The 20,729-nt window shown below is 39.0% G+C and overlaps 1 protein-coding gene across 5 annotated transcripts in view; it reads left to right on the top strand.

Annotated features, from left to right (window-relative positions):
- Window positions 1-20,729, top strand: part of PPP1R9A (protein phosphatase 1 regulatory subunit 9A) — a 129,590-nt gene that overhangs the window by 62,854 nt on the left and 46,007 nt on the right. For all 5 annotated transcript variants that reach the window (XM_041466803.1, XM_041466805.1, XM_041466802.1 and 2 more), the window contains exons 3-5: window positions 4,633-4,765; window positions 5,264-5,384; window positions 11,016-11,120. In XM_041466803.1, the coding sequence (XP_041322737.1) occupies window positions 4,633-4,765; window positions 5,264-5,384; window positions 11,016-11,120 (359 nt within the window). The remainder of the gene's footprint in view (window positions 1-4,632; window positions 4,766-5,263; window positions 5,385-11,015; window positions 11,121-20,729) is intronic.

Consider the following 20,729-nt stretch of genomic DNA (forward strand, 5'->3'; position numbering starts at 1 on the left):
GCTTGTCATATATGTGTGAAGAGGTCTCTCTGGAATGGAGAAGTCTGGGACCCAGATACTTCTAGGATTTTAGAAACATAAATCTGTTGCACAGGTCTCTTTTACAGAGTTTCAGGACACTTAAAACAGATCTTTCTCTTAAAGAGCTTTCTGAGGGAAACCCCAGGCATGGATTTGATGTTTCACATGCAGTTTCCTTCAATATTGCTGATGTCTAATTCCCATCTGTGTCTCATTCCTGCAATTGCTTCTTGGGAGGATTTGTCTCCTGGGTGCTTCCTTGCTGAAGCATTAGTGATGGCTGATGTCCACACAGGCTGTAGGGGAGCATGAAGCCAGGAGAGCTGGAAGAAGCCTCCTCACTGACTCACTGCTTTTCACTGTGACAAAGCAACCCCTTTGCAGAGAAAAAACTTCTTAAAAAAATAATCACCAATTTTGCACATTGCCAGAGCTTCCTCTCCTCCCCAAAGCTATGCTGTAGAAAGATTTTAAAGCAGAAGGTAATGGTCAAATTATGATTTCTTTTCCTCATTTAGCTTCTTCAACACAGCCAGAGGGGTTATCCTCAGTGCTTCATTATAGGTAATCTAAATCTGCTGCCTTGCAGTTTGAATCTCTTCCCCCTTGTCCTGTCACTACCTGCTCTTGTAAATAGTCTCTCTCCATCTTTTTTTGTATGTTCCCTTCAGGTATTGGAGGCTGCAGCTGTGTCACCCCTAAGCCTTCTCTTTTCCAGGCTGAACATCCCCAATTCTCTCAGCCTTACATCGGATATGGCAATTTTTATGTTGCACAGTTTATAGTATGCAACACTAATTGTGGTTTATGTAGCACCAAGCTGGTTAGCCCATGTGGTTCTTTAGAGTTATCCCCATTCTGACTTGCTTAAAAAAATAAAAAAAACCCTTGTCACTACCTACTGGTTACTGTTAGCTAAATTATGTAAATTATTGGTAGGTAAGAGCTATGGGAAAACACCCCAAACTTAGGCAACTTTGCCTTTTTTCAAGAATAACCAGTTTTTATCCTTCTGATCTTACTCCTAAAGCTGAAGTACTAAAACAAAAATGTAGGGTTTTTTTCTGAATTAGTCAGCAGTGTGTTTTTATAGTTAGTGACATGTCTTTTCTAGCTTATGCTCTGCCAAAGAGAAGCAAATGACCTGTGTGTGTATGTGTGATTTCCCTGGGGATGCCACCCAGGGTGCCTAACAATTATACCTGCTTCTTTGATATTACAGTTTGTTGCTATATTGGTGCTGGATGAATCACTGTGGTGACCCCTTTTTCTGTCACTTCAGAGAACACAGAAGTATGTTCTATTAACAGCAGCTCTTCAGGGCTTGTTTCAATGTGTCACCACTCTTGGCTTTTTGTTTTCCACAAGTGCTGTTTTAAATCCTAGAAAATGTCACAAGTGAATTCCATGAAAACTTCTTTTTCCCTAAATACTTGTAGTGATCAGAGACTAAGGTACTGTATTGGATATATTGGGAAAAGAGCTTGCTTTTTAAGTAATGGTTTGTGATGTGACTCTTGGGGATGGTCCTATACAGGGCCCAGAGTTGGACTCTTATGAACCTTGTGGGTCCTTTCCAGCTCAGGATATTCATATTCACATATAGTTGTGACTTTTCTGTTCTGGCTATTTGGCCAGAGTGGCAGTAACACCAAATCTGTCAAATGACAGGGATTGGGAGAATTCCCGTGAGTCTGAAATCCCACGCACACTCTGCAGCAGACGTGGTGAAATAGTTCTACTTAAATCAAGTTAACCATACTGTGAGGAAGAAGTTATAAATGTTTATCTTATTTTTAGTGCAGTAAAATCTTGAGTGACAGTTCTCATGACTGTACTGAGCAAGCAGTTCATTACTCTGGTGGATAGACTGTTGCACAAAGAAAGAAAATATCCAGGCATAAATTTTCTTTACTTCAATTTAACACCCAGAGATTCATTTAATAGAATCAGTCAACTATGAAATGTGATTGCACAAAATGAGATAAATGACATCCAAGAATATCCTTCTTCTTCTTCCCCTTTTCAGGGGGAGACAACTGCCTTGTTGAAGGCAGTGGGCAAAGTTATATGACCAGTGTACAAAAGACAGTGAGTTAATGCCAGGTAGGAAACACAGAGCTTTGTGCAATCAGGGATCTACAATCTCAGAGAGAATGCTTAGGTGAGGTACTAGATAAGAGTGGCATGGTGTATTTGGAGACATAATTATAACTTTTGATTACCAACAGTATATTTATTTTCCTTTTAGTGGGATTATTAAAATACTCCAAAATAGTGAACACAATCCAAGAAGCTGTATCTTCTGTTCAATCTGATTCAAGAAAGATCATCCCAAACCTGAACTCAGTATATGCATTCAAAGAAAATTATCCTGAAGCATATCCAGTCATTTTGCAACAAATCTAAAACTGCTTCCACAATATTCTCATACCAGTCATTGAACACAAGGAAAAGAATGGTGCCAGTTAATATGATGAAAAGAAATCCAGAAATAGATATACTCATTTTGTGACATAATTTTCCCTTATAGCTCTCTCTCAGCTGTTCTTTGTCTCCAGCAAGCAGTATCTTCCTTTACCTTCATGCAGTTCATCTCTGTTTGCATTTGAGGCACAGTTCTCTTTCATCATGTTAATAAATGAGATGATTCAAGCTAAATTCACAGCTGTTGTTTTTAACCTCTACTTATTTACATGTTTGCTGCATTTCAAACTTAAAGGTTATGGTCAAAACTTAGCTCAGTAATGTTTTAGTTGGGTTGCACTCTATTGATTGATCCTTTTTTTGGTTGATTTCAGCAGGAATGAGGTTGGGCTTGAGCCTGGAACCCTTAGTGATTAAAAGCTGCTGCCTTTGACACCAAATCACAGAGAAGGGAAGCTGCCAGGGAAGTTGTACCCACTTTTTGATTGCTGTTGAATGGACTCGTCCACCTGTTTTTATCTATTCTTTAGTCAGGCTAGAGATTGTGGCCTTGAATTGCATTACTTGTTTCTCAATCTGTGTCTTTTCTCCAATCTTACAGATACAGAAGCAGCATAAAACGTTCAGCAGCACTGGCCAGCATTATGTGTCTTATTTTACTTATGCTTTGCATGTATTTATGAAGCCTTTCTAGGAGCATCATTTAGTTAAAGCAGTCTTTTTCTTGCATCATAATGACTAAAAATCCATATGAGATAGGTTTGTGAATTCTTGTAAAACGTTTATCATCTCAGTCTTCTTGGAAGAGAAATTAAGTGTTTCACATTGATGTGAAATACCCACATCAGTGGGTATTGAAATTTTCATTGAGTCACTACTGTCTTTTCTGTTAGAACCACTACTTCATGTAAAATTGAGAGGGCTTTTTGGTAGCTTTATGGTAGCAATAACATAGTTAATAGACTTACAGTAGTATTTCAAAGTATTTTTGTATTTCAACTTTAATACATTTACTGTTTAAAAGAAATGAGTGTGTACAAACAGCTTTTCAGGCAGGTGAAACCTCAGGTGGCAATGACCCAGCTCCTGTCACTGCACTGGGCAGCCAGCTGGCATGTGTGCTCCATCTAGGGACATGGTGAGAGAGCCTCCAAGCAGGGCTGTAAAAGAGCAGGCTTCTGGAGAACTTTGGAATATTTGTGTAGCTATGTAGACGGGTGCAGTGTTTTATATTGTAAGACGAACAGTGATAAAGGAAAATGTGGCTACGCAGTGATGTCTTCTGTGGGTTGTCTGTAAAAGAGGAAGAGGAAATGTGGGAAGTTGTTTTCCTTTATTTGAAGTGATGAATATGATAAATCAATGGGACTGAAGCTTAGTAAAACTATTACCACTAGTAATACATATTCTTTCCTTACTGCCAAGTGCAGACAGTTTAATGAATTAGGCTGGCAAACTCTGATCTCTAAAATATGAAAATATGCTTTTCCTGACTAATGTTTCTGAAGGTCTGAATAATCACTGGTTGAAGGCCATGTTGAAAGTATGATAGTAAGTAGCATAAATAATATAATGAGGTTAGTGCAGTGACTGTTAAATTACTGCTCTAGAGAAGAAATAAACCTCTAAACCTGGTTAGTTTAAAAAATACCAATGGCTGTGTACATTGCTGTTCTAAAAAAGTTAATACATAATATGGAACATAATATCCATGATATTCATAGGTGAGGTAAATGTAGGTTAGTAATCTTCAGGTCAAGCTTTGTTTGGATGAATGGGAACTGGAACTTCATAAGGCCTAAAGACTAATACAGAAGCACTATACAGATTATAATTTCAATGTATTTGACTCTGTTAATGTTTATTAATAGTGAATTTTTAATGAGTTAAGTATTTTAATTATTTATATGCATAGACCAACGTAGACATTAAGGATCACCTTTTGAATTTATAATCAAAAGCAATAGAAACTTACACTCAGTTGACTTTTGCAACCGTACTTGTGCTTCCTTGAATAAAAAAACACAAATTTAAAAACCTGAAGTTTGAATGAGCAGAAGAAATTTGTCTTTTAAAAGCCTTTTCAAACTTTGCAATATCACAAGACAAAAATAGTAGCTAATTTAATAATTTGGAAGTCTTTTTGGAGTGGGTAGCTGAATGATTTTTGATCTATTTCCACAGGTTTTCAATACATACTCTAATGAAGACTATGACAGGAGAAATGATGAAGTTGACCCAGTGGCTGCATCAGCTGAATATGAACTTGAGAAGCGTGTGGAAAAGTTGGAGCTCTTCCCAGTTGAACTAGAAAAAGGTATCATGTCTGTGTGTCATTTCCACTTCCTGTGACACTGACCTACAAGTTTGAGGAAGTCTGCACATGCCTACAGAGCCTATCTTGAATTTCCATGAATTGGTTGTGGTCACCTTGGCTTTTTGGATTTTTGGATTTCAGGAGTTGTTCAGTGTGGAATTAAAGAAGCAGCTCAGAGACAGGCAGTTTTTATCTTCTTAAGCGAATTGCTTGGTGACACTCCATTAACATGATTTTACACAGTGTTTGATGTGATATGTTCATTCTTCACTGGAGGAGTAAAAATCTTGTCTGTTGTTCTAAGCTCCTCATAAGGCTGCAGATGATACTTTTTTGTGTAATTAAAATGGTAGTCAAATAGTTTTTTTAAAGGGAGCAAAATAATATTAGTGTTATTGACACAGAAAGCCAAGAGGAACCAAAGCATGAATATTTACCTACCAAATAATTGTACAGATAAATGTAAGAATTTTCTGCTTTCTCTTACCTCTTTCACAGATGAAGATGGACTTGGCATAAGCATTATTGGAATGGGAGTTGGAGCTGATGCAGGCCTTGAAAAACTGGGAATATTTGTCAAAACAGTAACAGAGGGTGGGACAGCAGAAAGAGATGGCAGGTAAACTAGACTTCGTATTTGGAAATTTTATCAGCAATAGTTACTATAAATTATGATTTTCATAGGAAATAGTTGTTTGCTTAACATATGTCACGGTAATCCAAGCTGTAAAGTTTGTCAACTTCATTGGTAAGGTCTAAATACCTGATGTGGTTATGAGAAGACACTAAATTGGTACCATGAGTTTTAAAGAAGAACAAATTTGCCAAATATGTGTTTGCGACTACTGAGAACCCAGCTGCTTTAGCATGAGTAAGGCTGTCATGAGTTTAAACTTTTAAAGAAGAGCAAATTTGCCAAAGATATGTGACTACTGAGAACCCAGCTGCTTTAGCATGAGTAAGGCTGCTGATTCCAAACTCTGTGTCACTTTTGAAGGTAGTTTTGATTCTTAAGGTGTTGAGCTCCCACCTGTTCTATTGGCTTCAAGCCAGCTTTAGATAGGCAATACTTGAAAAAATAATTCAGTTCAACATTGTATTATTTGGTCTCTGAGCATATTATATCCTTAGAAAGAGATCTTGACAGGTTGGGCTGAGGACAGCTGCATGAGGTTCACTAAGGCACAGGGCCAGGTCCTGCACTGGGGTCACAGCAGCCCCAGGCAGGGCTGCAGGCTGGGGGAGGAGCAGCTTGAGAGCTGCTCAGCAGAAAAGGACTTGGGGTGCTGCTTTACAGGCATCTGGATATCAGCCAGTACGTGCCCAGGTGGCCAAGAAAGGCAAAGGCATCCTGGCCTGGACCAGCAGCAGTGTATCCAGCAGCACCCAGGCAGTGACTGTCCCCCTGTACTTGGCACTGGTGAGGCCACCTGGGGTGCTGTTCCCAGCTCTGGGCCTTCCGCTGCAAGAAAGACACTGAGGTGTGGAGTGTCACCAGAGAAGGGGAACAAAGCTGGTGAAGGGTCGGGAGCACAAGTCTTACGAGGAGCATCTGAGGGAGCTGGGGGTGTTTAACCTGCAGAAAAGGAGGCTTGGGGGTGACCTTATCATCTCCACAGTGACTGAAAAAAGGACGTTGTACCAGGTGGGGGTCAGTCTCTTCAGACGTGTTTCTAGTGAAAGGGTGCGAGGAAATGGCCTTAAGTTCTGTCAGGTGAGATTCAGATTAAATATTAGAGCTTTTTTCCGATGAAAAAGGGATTGGAATAAGTTGCCCAGAAAGGTGGTGGAGTCACTGTCTCTGGAAGTGTTGAAGAGGCATCTGGATGTGGCACTTGGGATGTGGTTTAGGAGTGGTTGAGCTGCTTAGCTGATGGCTGAACTAGATGGTCTTGGAAGATCTTTTCCAACCTTGATTATTCCGTGATTAACGAAATAATTAGTGTATCTGAATGTTTAAACTTTTACTAAATATACTCCTTTCAACTTTACTAACACAGACTGTTACTTTATATTTCTTATTTTGGATAGTCTTCTATTCTGGAGTTCAGTTTTCACACCTACAGCACTGAAAGTACATTAATTAATTGGAATAGGAAGCTGTATGATGAACCTTGCCCACTAAAGAGGTGAATTGGTGTGTGTAGTCCTATGTGCTCCTATAAAATCTGCTTGCTTCTAGATTTGCTTATTTGGTATGTGCAAGCTAAAGAATTCCTTTTCAACATAAAATATTTCATATCATATGGGGCACAGTTATGTGTGTATTATACACAGATGTGTATAACACACAGATAATATAATACACAGATCTTTGTATTATACAACACTGCAAATCTGTGTGCTATACAATACTTGTCAAAATCAAGTCAACCTCTTCTCATTAGGAGATAGGAAGAAACTTTATTCTGTAATCATTTAATAATGAAAAGGATTCTTAAAAATCTTCTAACCTGTACAATTTTTCATTTTGTCCCAGTGCTTAACTTTGTAAATTTTCGTGCCAATAAAATATTACTTCTCTGATATGTAAGCAATTATATCAACTTATCTGCATTCTCCTCTTCTGATTTTAACCATTAATGTGTTGTTACATTAGTCATAAACAATATGAAAATATTGTTTTATAAATAACAGTGGGAATAAACTCTTAAGATGTTGATGATGTCTTCTAAAAAATACATTGCAGTAGCATGTTCCTTGTTGAACACCTCTAACTTCTCAGCCAGGCAAAAAATTTTTCTGCATTGGAAACCACACAAAAATTTAAGCAAAAGACTCCAGAAGGCAGAGGGTTGCAAAGGTTAGTAACGTTGCTTTGAAACTGCTGAACTGTATCGTCTCCTAGATTGGGCTTGGAGGTGTCTTTCCAGATCTTGGCAATAAGATATCAAGTTGAAGGCCAAGTACTGATTTATCATAAGCTTAAATATTATGAAAGGAAATTAAGCTGACACTTCAAGATGTCATGACTTTATCTATTACTTTAAGTGATGTTTTTCTGAGGGGTATGCTTGACCTCAGCTAGAAGGCATTAAGCTCACGACTGGTATTCTTTGTAAAATTCTCTGGTTGAAAATCAGTCACTCACTGCTGCTCTGTCATGATCTGTAATTTCTTTTCATCTCATTATTCACATGTTTGAGTGGGCTACAGAAGTTAATGTTCCATCACAAGTCTCTTCTTTCATTTCCCTAGATGGCATCTGAAAGGAGCTTGTCAGCTGAGAAAAAATAATATCATTCTTTGACCATTCTAATATTTGTGTTGGTTTTCAACTGGCAGAATGTTCAGTCAGCTGAGAAATAGGACTCTGATTTTCTCTTTGAGAGCCTGACTGATCATTCACTTGGGAAAGGGATATATAATCCTCTCAGTCAGGACCAGACCGTTCTGCATAATGAAGTGCATCAACTGTAAAGGGTCCTGTTAACTTCATCTTTATGAAAAGCCTATTTAATCATTAACACTGATAGCAAAACAAAGTCTCCAACCAGGAAATAAAACTACTTCAGTAGTTGCATCAGATATTCTGAATAATCGCATAGCAATCTTCAACCAGGTTCTTCTGAAGCTACAATTTAAAATGTTACAGTATATGTAGGATAGTTGTTCTATTTTTTATTGAAAGACCTATCAAATTATGATGTAAAATACTTGTCTCGCATGGAAATACAAAATCTGTGCAAAGGGGTTTCTCAGTGATTTAACACCACGGGCTTGATTCATGCTGTTGTAGACAAAAGGTAGCATTTAGTTGTCGTATTCAAAGGTTTTTTGTGCCAGTAGGCACAAAGGTTTTGTGAACCAAGGAGGGTTCTTCAAGGTGAATCCAAAGACAATATTTAAAGGTTTTGTGTGCCAGTATTTGACCAAGGAGGGTTCTTCAAGGTGAATCCAAAGGCAAGCATGGTGATAAGTGTTAGGAGAGGTTATTAATAGTGTGAAAGATAGGAAATCAGTCATTAGACTGAATATGAAAAATTAGACCGAATATGAAAAATAAAATCTTTTCCTGGATCAATCAATAGCTGCTTCTTTCAGATTATTGTGGTGATGAGTCATTCACTTTATAAAGTATTTTGATAGCATTGGGAGTAACAGTTTTGAAACATTACATAGTTCTTAACTTGAACTCTAGAAGATGTCTCTGCACAAATTAAATTTTTCAGTTCATCATACAGAGCAATTGTGCAAATATTTTTTTCAACTTTAATTGGTTTGCTTCTGTAGTTGCTACTTCATTGTTGTCTGCAGACAGCGTTTAAAGTGATGAACATTAGAAAATAATTGCCAGAAGAATTATCAATGTTATTAATGCTAAATGCAATACAATTTCTATAATTCAGACTTTGGCAATCTGAGCCTAATTTTTCATTGGTGTTTGAAATTAGATTTGACAGACAGAGGAGGCCTGGAGCTCCTCCTGGAGTGGGCTCTCATGGGAAGTCTGCACTTTGTATGTTGATATTCATATATGCTCATGTATATAATTAACATATATGTATATATAGAAAGGAAGGAGTTTTGGAGAGCAGTGGCCATAAAAATAAGAGTTGGAAGTTAGTTTAGGAGCTGTACAAACAAGAAAGAAGGCGACACAAAATATGCCTAAAGGACAAACAGAATTAGGCTGAATCAAGTTAGAGCTGTTTATGAAGTTGCAGACAACAGTTCCCTAAGATGATGTTTCATCCCCTGAAATCCTGTACCTATGTATCTGTATGAACACTGCTAGTCCACTATGTGATGATGTACAGTGTTGTTGCTGTCATCTCAAAGGAATCTGTTATTCCACCATTTTCAGCCAAGAGGGTGGCAGTTTCCCATTCGGTAGGCACCAAACTCTTAAAAAGTTCTTTTCCAGGAACTCCTGTGCCATCTGACTGCACCCTGTATTTGCTAAAGTTAAAAAAAAAATAAAAAAGAGAGAGATCAAAATTAGATAAATATTAATGTGATTGCTGTATTTCTCAAATGTTTCAGTGAAAATTGGAATAAAATTCTGAGCTTAAAATGCCTAATAATGATTTTCAAAATAGGAGTTTATAGGTTGCCTTTTTCAAGGGAGATCCTGCCTAGAACACAGTGACATTCTGTAGTGTGAGGCTGCCAAAGAATAAATACTGTATTTCTTACTCATCACTGCAATCCAAAGAACAGAAGAAGCTGCTTGAACACGTGTAAAACTGCAAAGCATTTCCTCAGACTTGACAGAGAAATTAGTGTTCCAAGTCCAAATGCTTCAACATTCTGTTGAAGCCTCTGTTTTTTGAAAAGAAATCTTATCACTAACATATCCCAAGATGTTAAATATATTAATTTAGGTATTTTCATGTAATTTAAATAGGATTTTTTCATAGCTGTTTCTTGGTTGCTTTGTAAACTGTGTTGTTTGGATCAATAGAATCCATGTAAGTACTTGAAAATTGCTCCCTTTGACTAGTTCTGGATGTGTTTGTTTGGTTTTTATTTTGAAACTGTTATGAGATCGTGCGTTTCTAAAGAACAGTGTAGCAGTCATTTTCCAGATATTCATAATCCAGAGGAGTCCAGTGCCTGCTGTAGGGATTTTGTAGCAGTGCTTGCTTTAGATAAAAGCAACATGGCTTTCATTCTGTCTTAACTTTTTCTGCTTTAAACAGTGTATCAGCTGTGAATAGGTGTTTGGTTCCAAAAAGAGAGTCCTCGTTAAGGCAGTCCAAGGTTTTACGATTGTGCGCAGCAAGATCACACTTACACTGGGAATTCTTCTTTTTGGAACAAGTTTGATGGAATATCTTAAGATAGTATGTCACAATTGGGTCTGATCCTTAAGTTCTTTGTTCCACAGATGAGCAGGTTGTTTTAGTTAAATGCTACATTTTTTTTTCCGTTAGCATGAAATGCCAGAGCTATGTCTTATGCTGTTTTTCAAGATTGGCTTAGGAAAGAATGATATAAGAGCTGTTCAAGTATCTCATTTAATTTAATTCATATGACAAATTCAAGAGTTTGTGTTGCTGTATTTCTACACTAGGAAAGAGATTGGATAATTAATCGATGATATTAACTGTAATGGTAACTTGGAAATTGGATTTATGAGATGTCTGTGTGCAAGGAATGATGCGTTTTTCATATTTACCTCAGTCATTTTATGGCTGAGCTTTTGTTTAAGGTCAAACTAGAAAGATCTCTCTATGCTAAGTTTTGCTGGAAATTTTCAAGAATTCGTACAACTAATTATGCATTTGTGGTTTTTTCCTGAAAGGATCCAAGTGAATGACCAAATTGTGGAAGTTGATGGCATCAGTCTGGTTGGTGTTACACAAAATTTTGCTGCAACTGTTCTTAGAAACACCAAAGAGAAAGTCAGGTGAGTATTTTAGAGGGAAAAAAAGAAATTTTAGTTAATACTTAAGATTACTTGGCTTCCTTCGCAGGCCTTTCAGTTTGCCCAGGTAGAATCAGGGGCTTTTAGCCTCTGTGTCTTCTCTCCTTTGATCCCAAGAGAGGGATCAAATACAGTATTGCAGTTTTGTTTTGGCTTAGATTTTTAAAATATTACCACCAAGACAAGCTGAAATTGCAGACAGATGATGACTATGCACTTGATCGCTAGTCTAGATGTTCATGGCCTTCAAGCTGTTTGTATTGGTTGGGATGATGAAGGTCATGGGTGTTGGTCAGATGGAAACTGCTGCCAGTGATCACTTCCCTGCTCCACCCACGGGACACTGACCATGTTCACGCTCCAAAGTTGGAGCAGGAGGAGATGAGCACTCCGGTCCCTCAGATGCCACCTCAGCACAGAGGAGAGTATTGGATGCTGTAGTGATAACAGCTGCCAAATTGAGGAAAGTAACCAGTAGTAATTAACTGAGCTCTCAGCACCATCTGTGGGTTTCTCTCTGCACCTATACTGTAGTTCATTGAAAGGTGTCCCTGTAAAAGTCCGTAAAATAATGAACAGACTAGAAAATGTAGCAGATACTGCAAGTACACTTCTGAACTTGTGTGAATGTGAGTGAAAAGCTATAAAATGTCATTAATAAGAACATTGTTTCCCTAGAACTGAACTGGTTTGCCATTTAAAACCCTGTGCAGTCACATAGTTTTTCAATAGTTTGTTAATTTCAGTAAAGATTCAACTCTACTAAATAAATCCAAAAATATCTTTGGCATATTGTAAAAGCAGCAGCCATTCTGTAGTCACCTTTTGGTTCTCTTTCAAAATCTCCTCTAGGGAGTGCAACTGAATTCTTTAATTAATGAGTTCAGAGCTGACTTCTTTTGAACCATGACTAAGCTATGGGTGGTAATACATGCAGATGCCCTCAGATGGTGGTGCTATATGTTGGCGTGCACACTTCCACTAAAATTCCATAGCTGATCCTGTATGACATTGAGAAATAATGCTGGGATGTGGATTCTGCAAAGAATCTTGGGGGTGGTTGATCAATCTTTTATTTGAGAGAGATTATTTAGGAAAAAAGAGAATATTTGAAACTGTAGTGTAATTATAGGTGAGTATATTTTTGTGTAACATTTACACTTGAAGTTACACCATTGCTATTTCTGCAAAGACTCACACATGCTGTGAGTGTTCCTACTGACTAAACTATGAAAATGAGTATATACTTTATTAGGTTTTCTACAGTTGGGACCTTCAAACATAAAATCCATATGACAGAGAATAATGCGTTTCGGTACACAGAGCAAATGTTATGTATATTCTGTGTTTGATGTTCTAGTTCAAAAGGAAAAAGGGAAAAAGAAAGCGCTCACATAAAACATATGTATTGCATACATTTGGAATCAGCTTAGTTTGTGTAATTATTACTGCATAAGTTATAGAATAGAATACTTGCTTCCATGGGAAAGTAATGGAAGATGGAAAAAATATGATTTTCACATACAGCTCCCACAGTCTTCTCCCAGGAAATAAATTACAGTGAGACTGGTTGCAATCTAGACCCTTGTCACAAAAGAGTGAGCTGAAAAAAGTATTTCTTCACTGTTGTTGAGCTCACATTGTAAAGTGTACTGTGCACTGGGGTCATTGGCTTCTGACAGGTCTCATTTATCAGAGAGATATTTGGGTTTCTTCATTTTTCCTTGTAAGATTAAAATACTGAGTTTTCGTGGAAAAAAATGACCAGTATGTTAGTGTCAAAACTCGACCAAAAAAAGCATAAAATAGTATTCAGTTAATAATACATTTTAAATACTGTATGAGTTACAATATAAAATAATACAAAAATATTAATAATGTATACATAAAGAGCATACCGTGTGGTTGGCAGTATCCTACTAATGTGTATTTCTAATTAGAGGAAAGAAATGGGTAGAATTTGGTGCAACTTCTTTAATTTTTTTTTTTTCATTTTAAACTCCATGGGAAAAAAAATGGTCAGAAAGACTTCTTTCTGCTTTATGAAGCCAGCTGAGAAATGCATGATGTTTTCCTGGATTGTGGTAGGCTGGGAGTGAGACTTGACAAGGTAGCCAAGCCTTGTGGGGCACAGGCTCCTGCTTAGCTTCTGGTCCAGACCTGGACAGTTTTGTTGCCTGATCTATATTGGTTTTAGTTGCACAAAATGGAAAAATGTTTCCAGCAAGCTTTTTTTTGGAGACAGATATTTCAGGATGCTTGACGTTTTGGCTTCAGTAGAGGTTTGAACATTTGCTTGTAAAGAAAGTAAGAGCTAATATTGATGAGTTTAGATATGAAAGGAGATAAGGTATTTTTAACTTCCTCACTGTTTTTCTTTTGACATGTGACAAGAGCCCTGCCTGCTGCTTGTTTTTTTGGAGAGAAAAATTGGTTTCTGACAGATCCTTTTTCCTGCTGTGTTAGAGCTAGGATGGAGAATCCCTCATCTCCACCTTCTTTGGCAGACAGTGAAAACCTCTGCACTTGAACTGCTCCATAACATCAGGGACAACATGGGAGGGTCTGCTGGGACACAATGCCTTTCTTGCTCCCAGCTGTCAGCTCCTGCCTGCTGGCAGTGCAGGCAGCAGTGCAGGGAGCAGTGCTCCTGCCCTTTGAGTGCACCATTCCCATGGCAGCTGCCATTAATGATCCATGTCACTGCAGGAGGCAGGAGCAGGGGAAGAGGTTGCTGCTCTATAAACCCCTCCTGCCTTTCCTGAGGAGGGTGTCCCAGCTGAGTGCCAGTGTGCAGGCAGTGTACAAGCGCACCTCACCTGACCCAAGGCAAAGCAGCTTCATGAATCCTTCCTTCACAGGAGGAATCACATTCACATATCTGCTGTTCAGTAGTGTCAGCCTGATGGGGTTCATAGAACTGCTTTAATAGGCATAGTTATCTTTGTGATCATAGCATACAGAATCTGTGCCTTTCTTCTGCCTGGTGTCCTGTACACACAGAGATCTGTGTGCCTTTCAGTGGCATTACTTCACATTTATATCCCACAGCATTAGGTATCTGAAATTGTTTTGTCCTTAATCTAGTCAAAGTGCATGCTGGTTTTTATAGCAGGGTTTAGTATGTGAGATCAGTTGCAAAGAAAGGACACTCATGAATAGAATGATATTAAAGCCACTTCATAATTCTTTGCAATAAATGCAGTCAATACCTCTTCAGACAGCTTGCATAATACCAATACTTAGTGATTTATTTTTCTCCTTTGAGCCTTCTGAACACCTTGAATGATACTGACAGTGGAAGTCATTGACCTAGAATAGATTTTTGCAATTTTTCAACCAGAAAAAATGCATCCAGACTGTCTGTAGCTGACATAGTAAAGAATTTGTGAAAATGAAGACATGGCTTTTACCTTTTGAACTGTTATAGGTGAGGCTGAGAGGAGGTGAAAGAAGAACAAACATAAGTATCTGCAATTATTTTATCCATTGTTTGCGGTATTGGATTATCCAGCAGAGTCATCATATCATAATAAAAGATCATTGGCTCAACCAGTTTGACTTCCACAGTGACAATAAATTAAATTATATTTTCTTATAATGTTTTCTAGAAAGATAATCAGTACCCAGCAGATGTACTCTGATAGCCTGTGAGGCAAAGGAAAGAGATGGAATTCTTTCATAATCCCAGCTGGCAATCAGCTTCTGCTTTTCAGGATGAGAATTAGTGTCCTCGTGACTCTAATCAGGCAAATACAACTATGAATGCTATTTCAATTGATGTAAATATCAAGTCTTCTATATAATTTTACATAACAGCTTAGTTTACTAATATCTCATATTAGTGGATTTCAGAATTTGATTATATACAGGAGGGATTTGAAATGTGTGTTGTTTTCAATATTGTTGACTGTTGCCCCTGCTCTAAGATTAATGGTTCAGAGGGCAGTGCCACACTAATACCACTAATTGTTCTGTGCTTCTTTTGACCCCATTTAAGATGTAATCCATCAGCTTGAAGTTTGCAAGTGGTGCCTGCAATCATAAAAGATAGGATGAGGAGACAGCTTGACAGTGGGAATCCCATGCTGTCATGGAGTTTCTCCTGTGTTGTTTTGCTTGCAGTCTCCCCATGGCCTGTGATGTTCAGTATCAGACCTATTCTTTGAAGCTGCTTGGGTGATGTTAAGCCTTTGTGACCACACTTTCTTTCCCTGTTCATCATAATGAAAGGGTTCTGGGAGACCCTACGGTCTCTGCCAGAGAAAGCTCACTCACAGAACTGTATGCCTCCAGGGAATTTTACTTCTTTTTCCTTGAACATACTCACAAGAGAAAAAAATCTAGTTCTTTCATAGAGAAAACTTTATCATTTTATCATACTTACTGGATGCAAATATTTGTGCTCACACAGCTCTGGGAAAGGCAGGGTCTCAGGAAAGGAGGACATGGTTCTTGGAAGACTTAATGGATTGATAAGGAGAATAGGTCTTGAATGAGAGAATCATCAGAGAATCCCAATCCTTTGTATGCTGCTTGTATGCTTTTAGCATTTTTACTTTCCTCTGAAAGGTTTCTTTTAAGGAAGTTAACAAAATTCAGCGTTTTACTGGAGAGGCAAATTTTAAATTCTGTGTCCTCCTTTTGCATCCTGTTGTATGAATGTGACTAAACATTTTCTTGGCTTTCCAAACTGTTGCTAGGCACTGAGCGGATGCTGTCATGGTGCCTTCTGAGTCTGTTCTTGATTTTTTTTAGGGAACCCTGCAGAACCTGTGCACAGCCTGTTCAGTTTACCATGACTTGTACCACCCTGAAAGTTATTAATTGTTTTAATTCTCACCTGCCAATGAGTTTACCTGCTTTTTTTAATTTAAATTCTGCTGAAATGCATCAAAGTCATGCCATCTTAAATAATTGGTTAGCCGATTTTGCCATGTCTAATTAATCTTCTAGATCATTAAAGAGTATGTTCTAACAACAGCAGTGCAAATATCCAGCCCTCTGGCTTTTCACTATTAGCTATTCTCTGTTCTAATAAAGAATAATTTGTTGCCATTTTTTGTTTTTCTTATCTGGAAAGTTTTAATTCGAAGCAGGGTTCTGTCTCAGCTCCCAATTAATTCATAGCCTAAATTTTATCTTGTAGTAAATTGAAGATGGACTCTTTCATACAAATTTTTACATTTATATAGCTCTTATGCAAGGAGCAGTTAAAGGGTAAAAAGTAAAAATAATTGATTGTTCATTAACATCAACTTGAAATATCATTTATTCCTTTCTCAGCTAATTCCTCGCCCCATCTTGAGATGAAATTTTTCTGAAAAATACACCGTTTCCTAAAATAGTATTTGCATGCCTGCTGTTAGTTTTGTTTGCCACCACAGCATCTGGAAAGGCAGTTTATACAGTCAGCTCTTTGCAGGAGCTGAGGCAGTGCAGGGGACAGATGAAGTCTGCCTCAGGAGCTCGCCAGCAGCAGTGTGTCCCGGTGGGAATGCTGATGTTGACAGTAACACTGAGCAGCGTGCCTTTGTTGTGACTCCCTAGTCTAGGTAATAATTCTCCTCTCCCAGTGTGCATGCCTGTGCAGATTTTCTTTTGCTCCTTCTGGCTTTGCCTGCCTGTGCTCTCACCCTGTGAAACAGTTGGGTCCTTCAAAATTTGCAGGCATTCTCCGTAGTGCAGATCCCCATTGTGGCAGAGGCAGGACTGCTAATTACTGGGTAATGAGGCAGGACCCAAACCAAAGATACCACACTCCATGTCTGCTTCAGAGAGCTGGATTATGTTATCTGTTTTCTGGGGGTTGTGGTTTTGTTCTTTCTTTCCTTGTCTATTTCTTTTTCCTTGAATCCAAGCGCAGAGCTGAGGAGATTAAAATAGAAGGAAAGGAAAGAAAAGTCCTTTGCTCCATCGTGCTGGGACTTCATGCTGGGCTGCTTCGGAAGCCATGTGTGCTTGGTGCACATTCTGCTTCTTTGATAAACCTGATTTATGGATCCTGCAGAAACTAAATGTGTGGTGCTGTGTGCCAAAGTAGTGTAAACTTCTCCTGTTTAATCCACTGTGGTTATACTAAAGATTCCATAACATGTTTTCATTCTGGTTTCTGCAAAGTACTCCTGCAACCACTGGTAATTGTCCTGTAAGACTACCAGGAGTAGTGTGCTGAACATGAAAAATTACTCAAGAGTCCTCTGACCCCTTAGCATGGGTGAGATAAGACTGCATTCATCTCTGCTTAGCTGGTTTATATTCCTTGGCTGTGCCTGTGTAGTAGACAAGCTGTGCCTTGGACTGTTCTTTGTGCTGAGGCCAGCTGGCACCAGCGTGGCCGGTGCTCCTACCCTTAAAGAGTTGTACCTTTCTGAGCAGGGTGACCATATCCAGATGGTCCATTGGAAACATCCAAGCTGACTGCTAGCCTTTCCTAACTCCTGGGCTGTGTCTGAGAATTCTTTAGTAGAATATTAGTTAACTTGGGTCAAGCTGTTTCCAAGACTGTTTCAGTGATGTAAAATACAATTTCAATATGATGACCAGTTACTAGTACTTGGAAGCATTCCCTGGCACTGTGTGAGTTACTGGCATAAACATAGCCCCTGTGTCTTTAGTTCTTGCTAATTTGAATTTTATGGCAATTTTTAAAAAATATTTGCACATTAGGACAGGAAATTATATGTTTGACTGTGAAATATATAAAGAAATATTCATTTAAATATTTTGTCTGAATTATAAACTATTTTTCTAGGTATTGGAGCATGGCTTTTAAAATTAAATATAACATGATTGAGTAAGGTTTAGAGGGGCTAGAATTCATTAGGAGCAGCTTTGCTTTTCTTTTCTTTTCTGGAAAAGGGAACAACCTGACAGGTTTTAAATTAGTTCATTCTCAACTTGGTTGGATTTAAACATAAACTACTAACCCTGCAACTGAAATATCATCATATATGTTTATTTTTCTAATTTTTTACTCCTTCATCCAAGATACTATTTTGTGGAAGCTCCCACACAGTTGTGTTACACCTTGATTAATGGGATACAGCATTGTGACAGCTGGGCAGAAATACCTGCTGTTCATCCTTGCAGAACAGCTCACCAAACTATATGGATGGTGCTGTAGGAGCATTTAGCTGGACTGTGCTGTGAGAGTGGTCTGTCTTGCCTAGAATCTGGATCACGTAGTCATCCAGATTAAGAACATGATCTGAACTCAGAAGCTTACTGGTGACCTACCTGTATTTTCTTCCTGGGTTTCTATCCTGTGGATGCCAGCAAGGATGAGAGTGAGGGAAGACAGATCTCACCTGATAAAGCAATCTGTTTTTTTTAGAAACATGGCCTGCTAGCACTTGTACCTTCTGAACAGAAGTGTCTGCATTCAGGTGTGTTAAAGCACAGATTTAACAATACAGAAATCTGTTTCTTTGAAGTGGTCATTCCTGTAAGAGTGGTGTGGTGCTCTAGCAAATGCTGATTAAATTATCACCCTGTATTCAAGGAAACCACTTAAGCAAGGATTGTGTTGGAATACTGTCAGGCTGTTTGGAAAGAGATGGAATTGATTCTTAACATGCACTCTCAGAAGAACAGAGCAATGTAAGGACCAGAATGTGGAGAGGTGCCAAAACATTGAATCCCTTGGCTAATTTTGAAGTACTCTTGAGTAAAGCTAATGTGTCAGTGAGGCCCTAGACTAGAATTGATTTCTGGAGGAATAATTAATCTAAGTGCACTGATATTATTGTGTGGGTTTTTTACATGACTACTAATTGTCTGACTCAATATCCATTTAGTGTTGATAGCAGCGTAGTTTATCTGGGGCTTCTATCCAAGATGCTGTGGAGAGTCTTCGGAGGCTTTTCTGATGCTTTATCTGTGATTTTGCTGCTCATCCAGCAGTACCACTGATAGCACTGTTTGCCAGGAAGGGAAACCACATCCTGGTCAGCACCAAAAGAAGAATGGCCATCAGGGTGAGGGAGGTGATTCTGCCTCTCTTCTCTGCCTTGTGAGACCCCACCTGCAGTGCTGCATCCAGCTCTGGGGTTCCCAGCACAAGAAAGATGTGGACTTGTTGCTGTGGGTCCAGAGGAGGCCACAGAGTTGATTGGAGGGCTGGAGCACCTCTCCTGGAGACAGTTTGGGAGTGCTGGAATTGTTCAGCCTGGAGAAGCAAATACTCTGAGGAGACTTTATAGTACCTTCCAATAATGAAAGGGGGCTTAAATAAAGGAGGTAGAGTGACTTTTTACACAGATTGTGATAGGAAAAGGGGGAATGGTTTTAAGCTAAAAGAGGAGAGATTGGGAAGTTCTTTACTCATGGGATAGGGAGGCACTGGAAGAGGTTTCTCAGAAAATTTGTGGATGCCTCATGCCTGGAACTGTTCAAGGCCAGGCTGAATGGGGCCCTGAGCAACCTGATTTAGTGGAAGGTGCTCGTGGCATGGTCCCTTCTGACCAAAGGTGGTAAGCTGAAGTCCTACTGTCTGTCTTTAAATTCAGGGTACTTTACCTCATCCTGGGTCTGGGGGCAGGGATAGAGGCTGCAGAACTTCTGCACAGCAGTTCATCTTACTGGCAACTCAGTCTCCAAGGTCCTTGGAAGCTCTTCCCGAAGTCTGCTTATCTGTACTGGCTTCACGCAGCATCCTGCTCTAGATCTTACACAGATTGCCCTCTTATGTGTTTCTTACGTGACCTTGAATAACTTCACTCAGTCATTGCCCCTTTCATTCACTGGTCATCATTTCATGATGTTCCTTTGGGTGCTGATCTCCAGGCAGAGTTCTTCACTGATTTGGATTGGAGTTTTGAATCACTTATCAGTTATCTCCAGGCAAACCTTTTTTATTTCCCTCTACCAGTCCTCTTGGTTCCAACCTAGTAGCTTTAAAGATTGCTGTGCACATCATTGCTGTTTCTGATGCAGGGGTGGGCCGGGTGGATTTACTGTCATAAGTTTGCACATGAGGTAGATAGGGTAACAAAGGGCTGCAATCACAGGATCTTAGCAGCCTGCAGGAATGGGCTGACAGAAACCTTATGAGGTAAGGGCTGGTGTGAGTCAGGCATCTGGAGCAGCATCCCTTGCAACACTGTGAGATAGAGAGCAGATATGCAGGCAGCCTCCTGGGAAGAGGTGGAAAGAACATCTTCATTCAAAAGAAAAGAATGGAATGTCAGGCATCTTACTGCTGTCTCAACTACCTTCCATGAGGCAGAATGGATGAACCTGGATTCTTCATACTCTTGGTACAAAGGGACAAAATAACAGGCAATGGAGAGAAGTTGCAGCAAGGGTGATTCTGATCAAGGCCATGACAAAATTTGCCTTCTTTTCAAGTCAGGGGCTTAAGTTGGACCAGTTTCCTTCCAACTGAAGGTGTTTATGAGTTTCACATCATTTCATATCAAGAGGTATAATGGAAGCTCATAGGTTGTGAATTCCTTATGTGCAGTCAGTGACTTCTGCATTTGAGAGTGCTGTCTGGGAGAGGTTGATCTTGTTCATTATAACCACACAAATTCCAGCTTGTGCTGCTGCTAAATAAAACTGCTTTCTTAACAGGGTTCACGCCCCTTT

This window comes from Pyrgilauda ruficollis, unplaced genomic scaffold (assembly GCF_017590135.1).
Source record: "Pyrgilauda ruficollis isolate IOZ18807 unplaced genomic scaffold, ASM1759013v1 scaffold2, whole genome shotgun sequence".
Classification (NCBI taxonomy): Eukaryota; Metazoa; Chordata; class Aves; order Passeriformes; family Passeridae; genus Pyrgilauda; species Pyrgilauda ruficollis.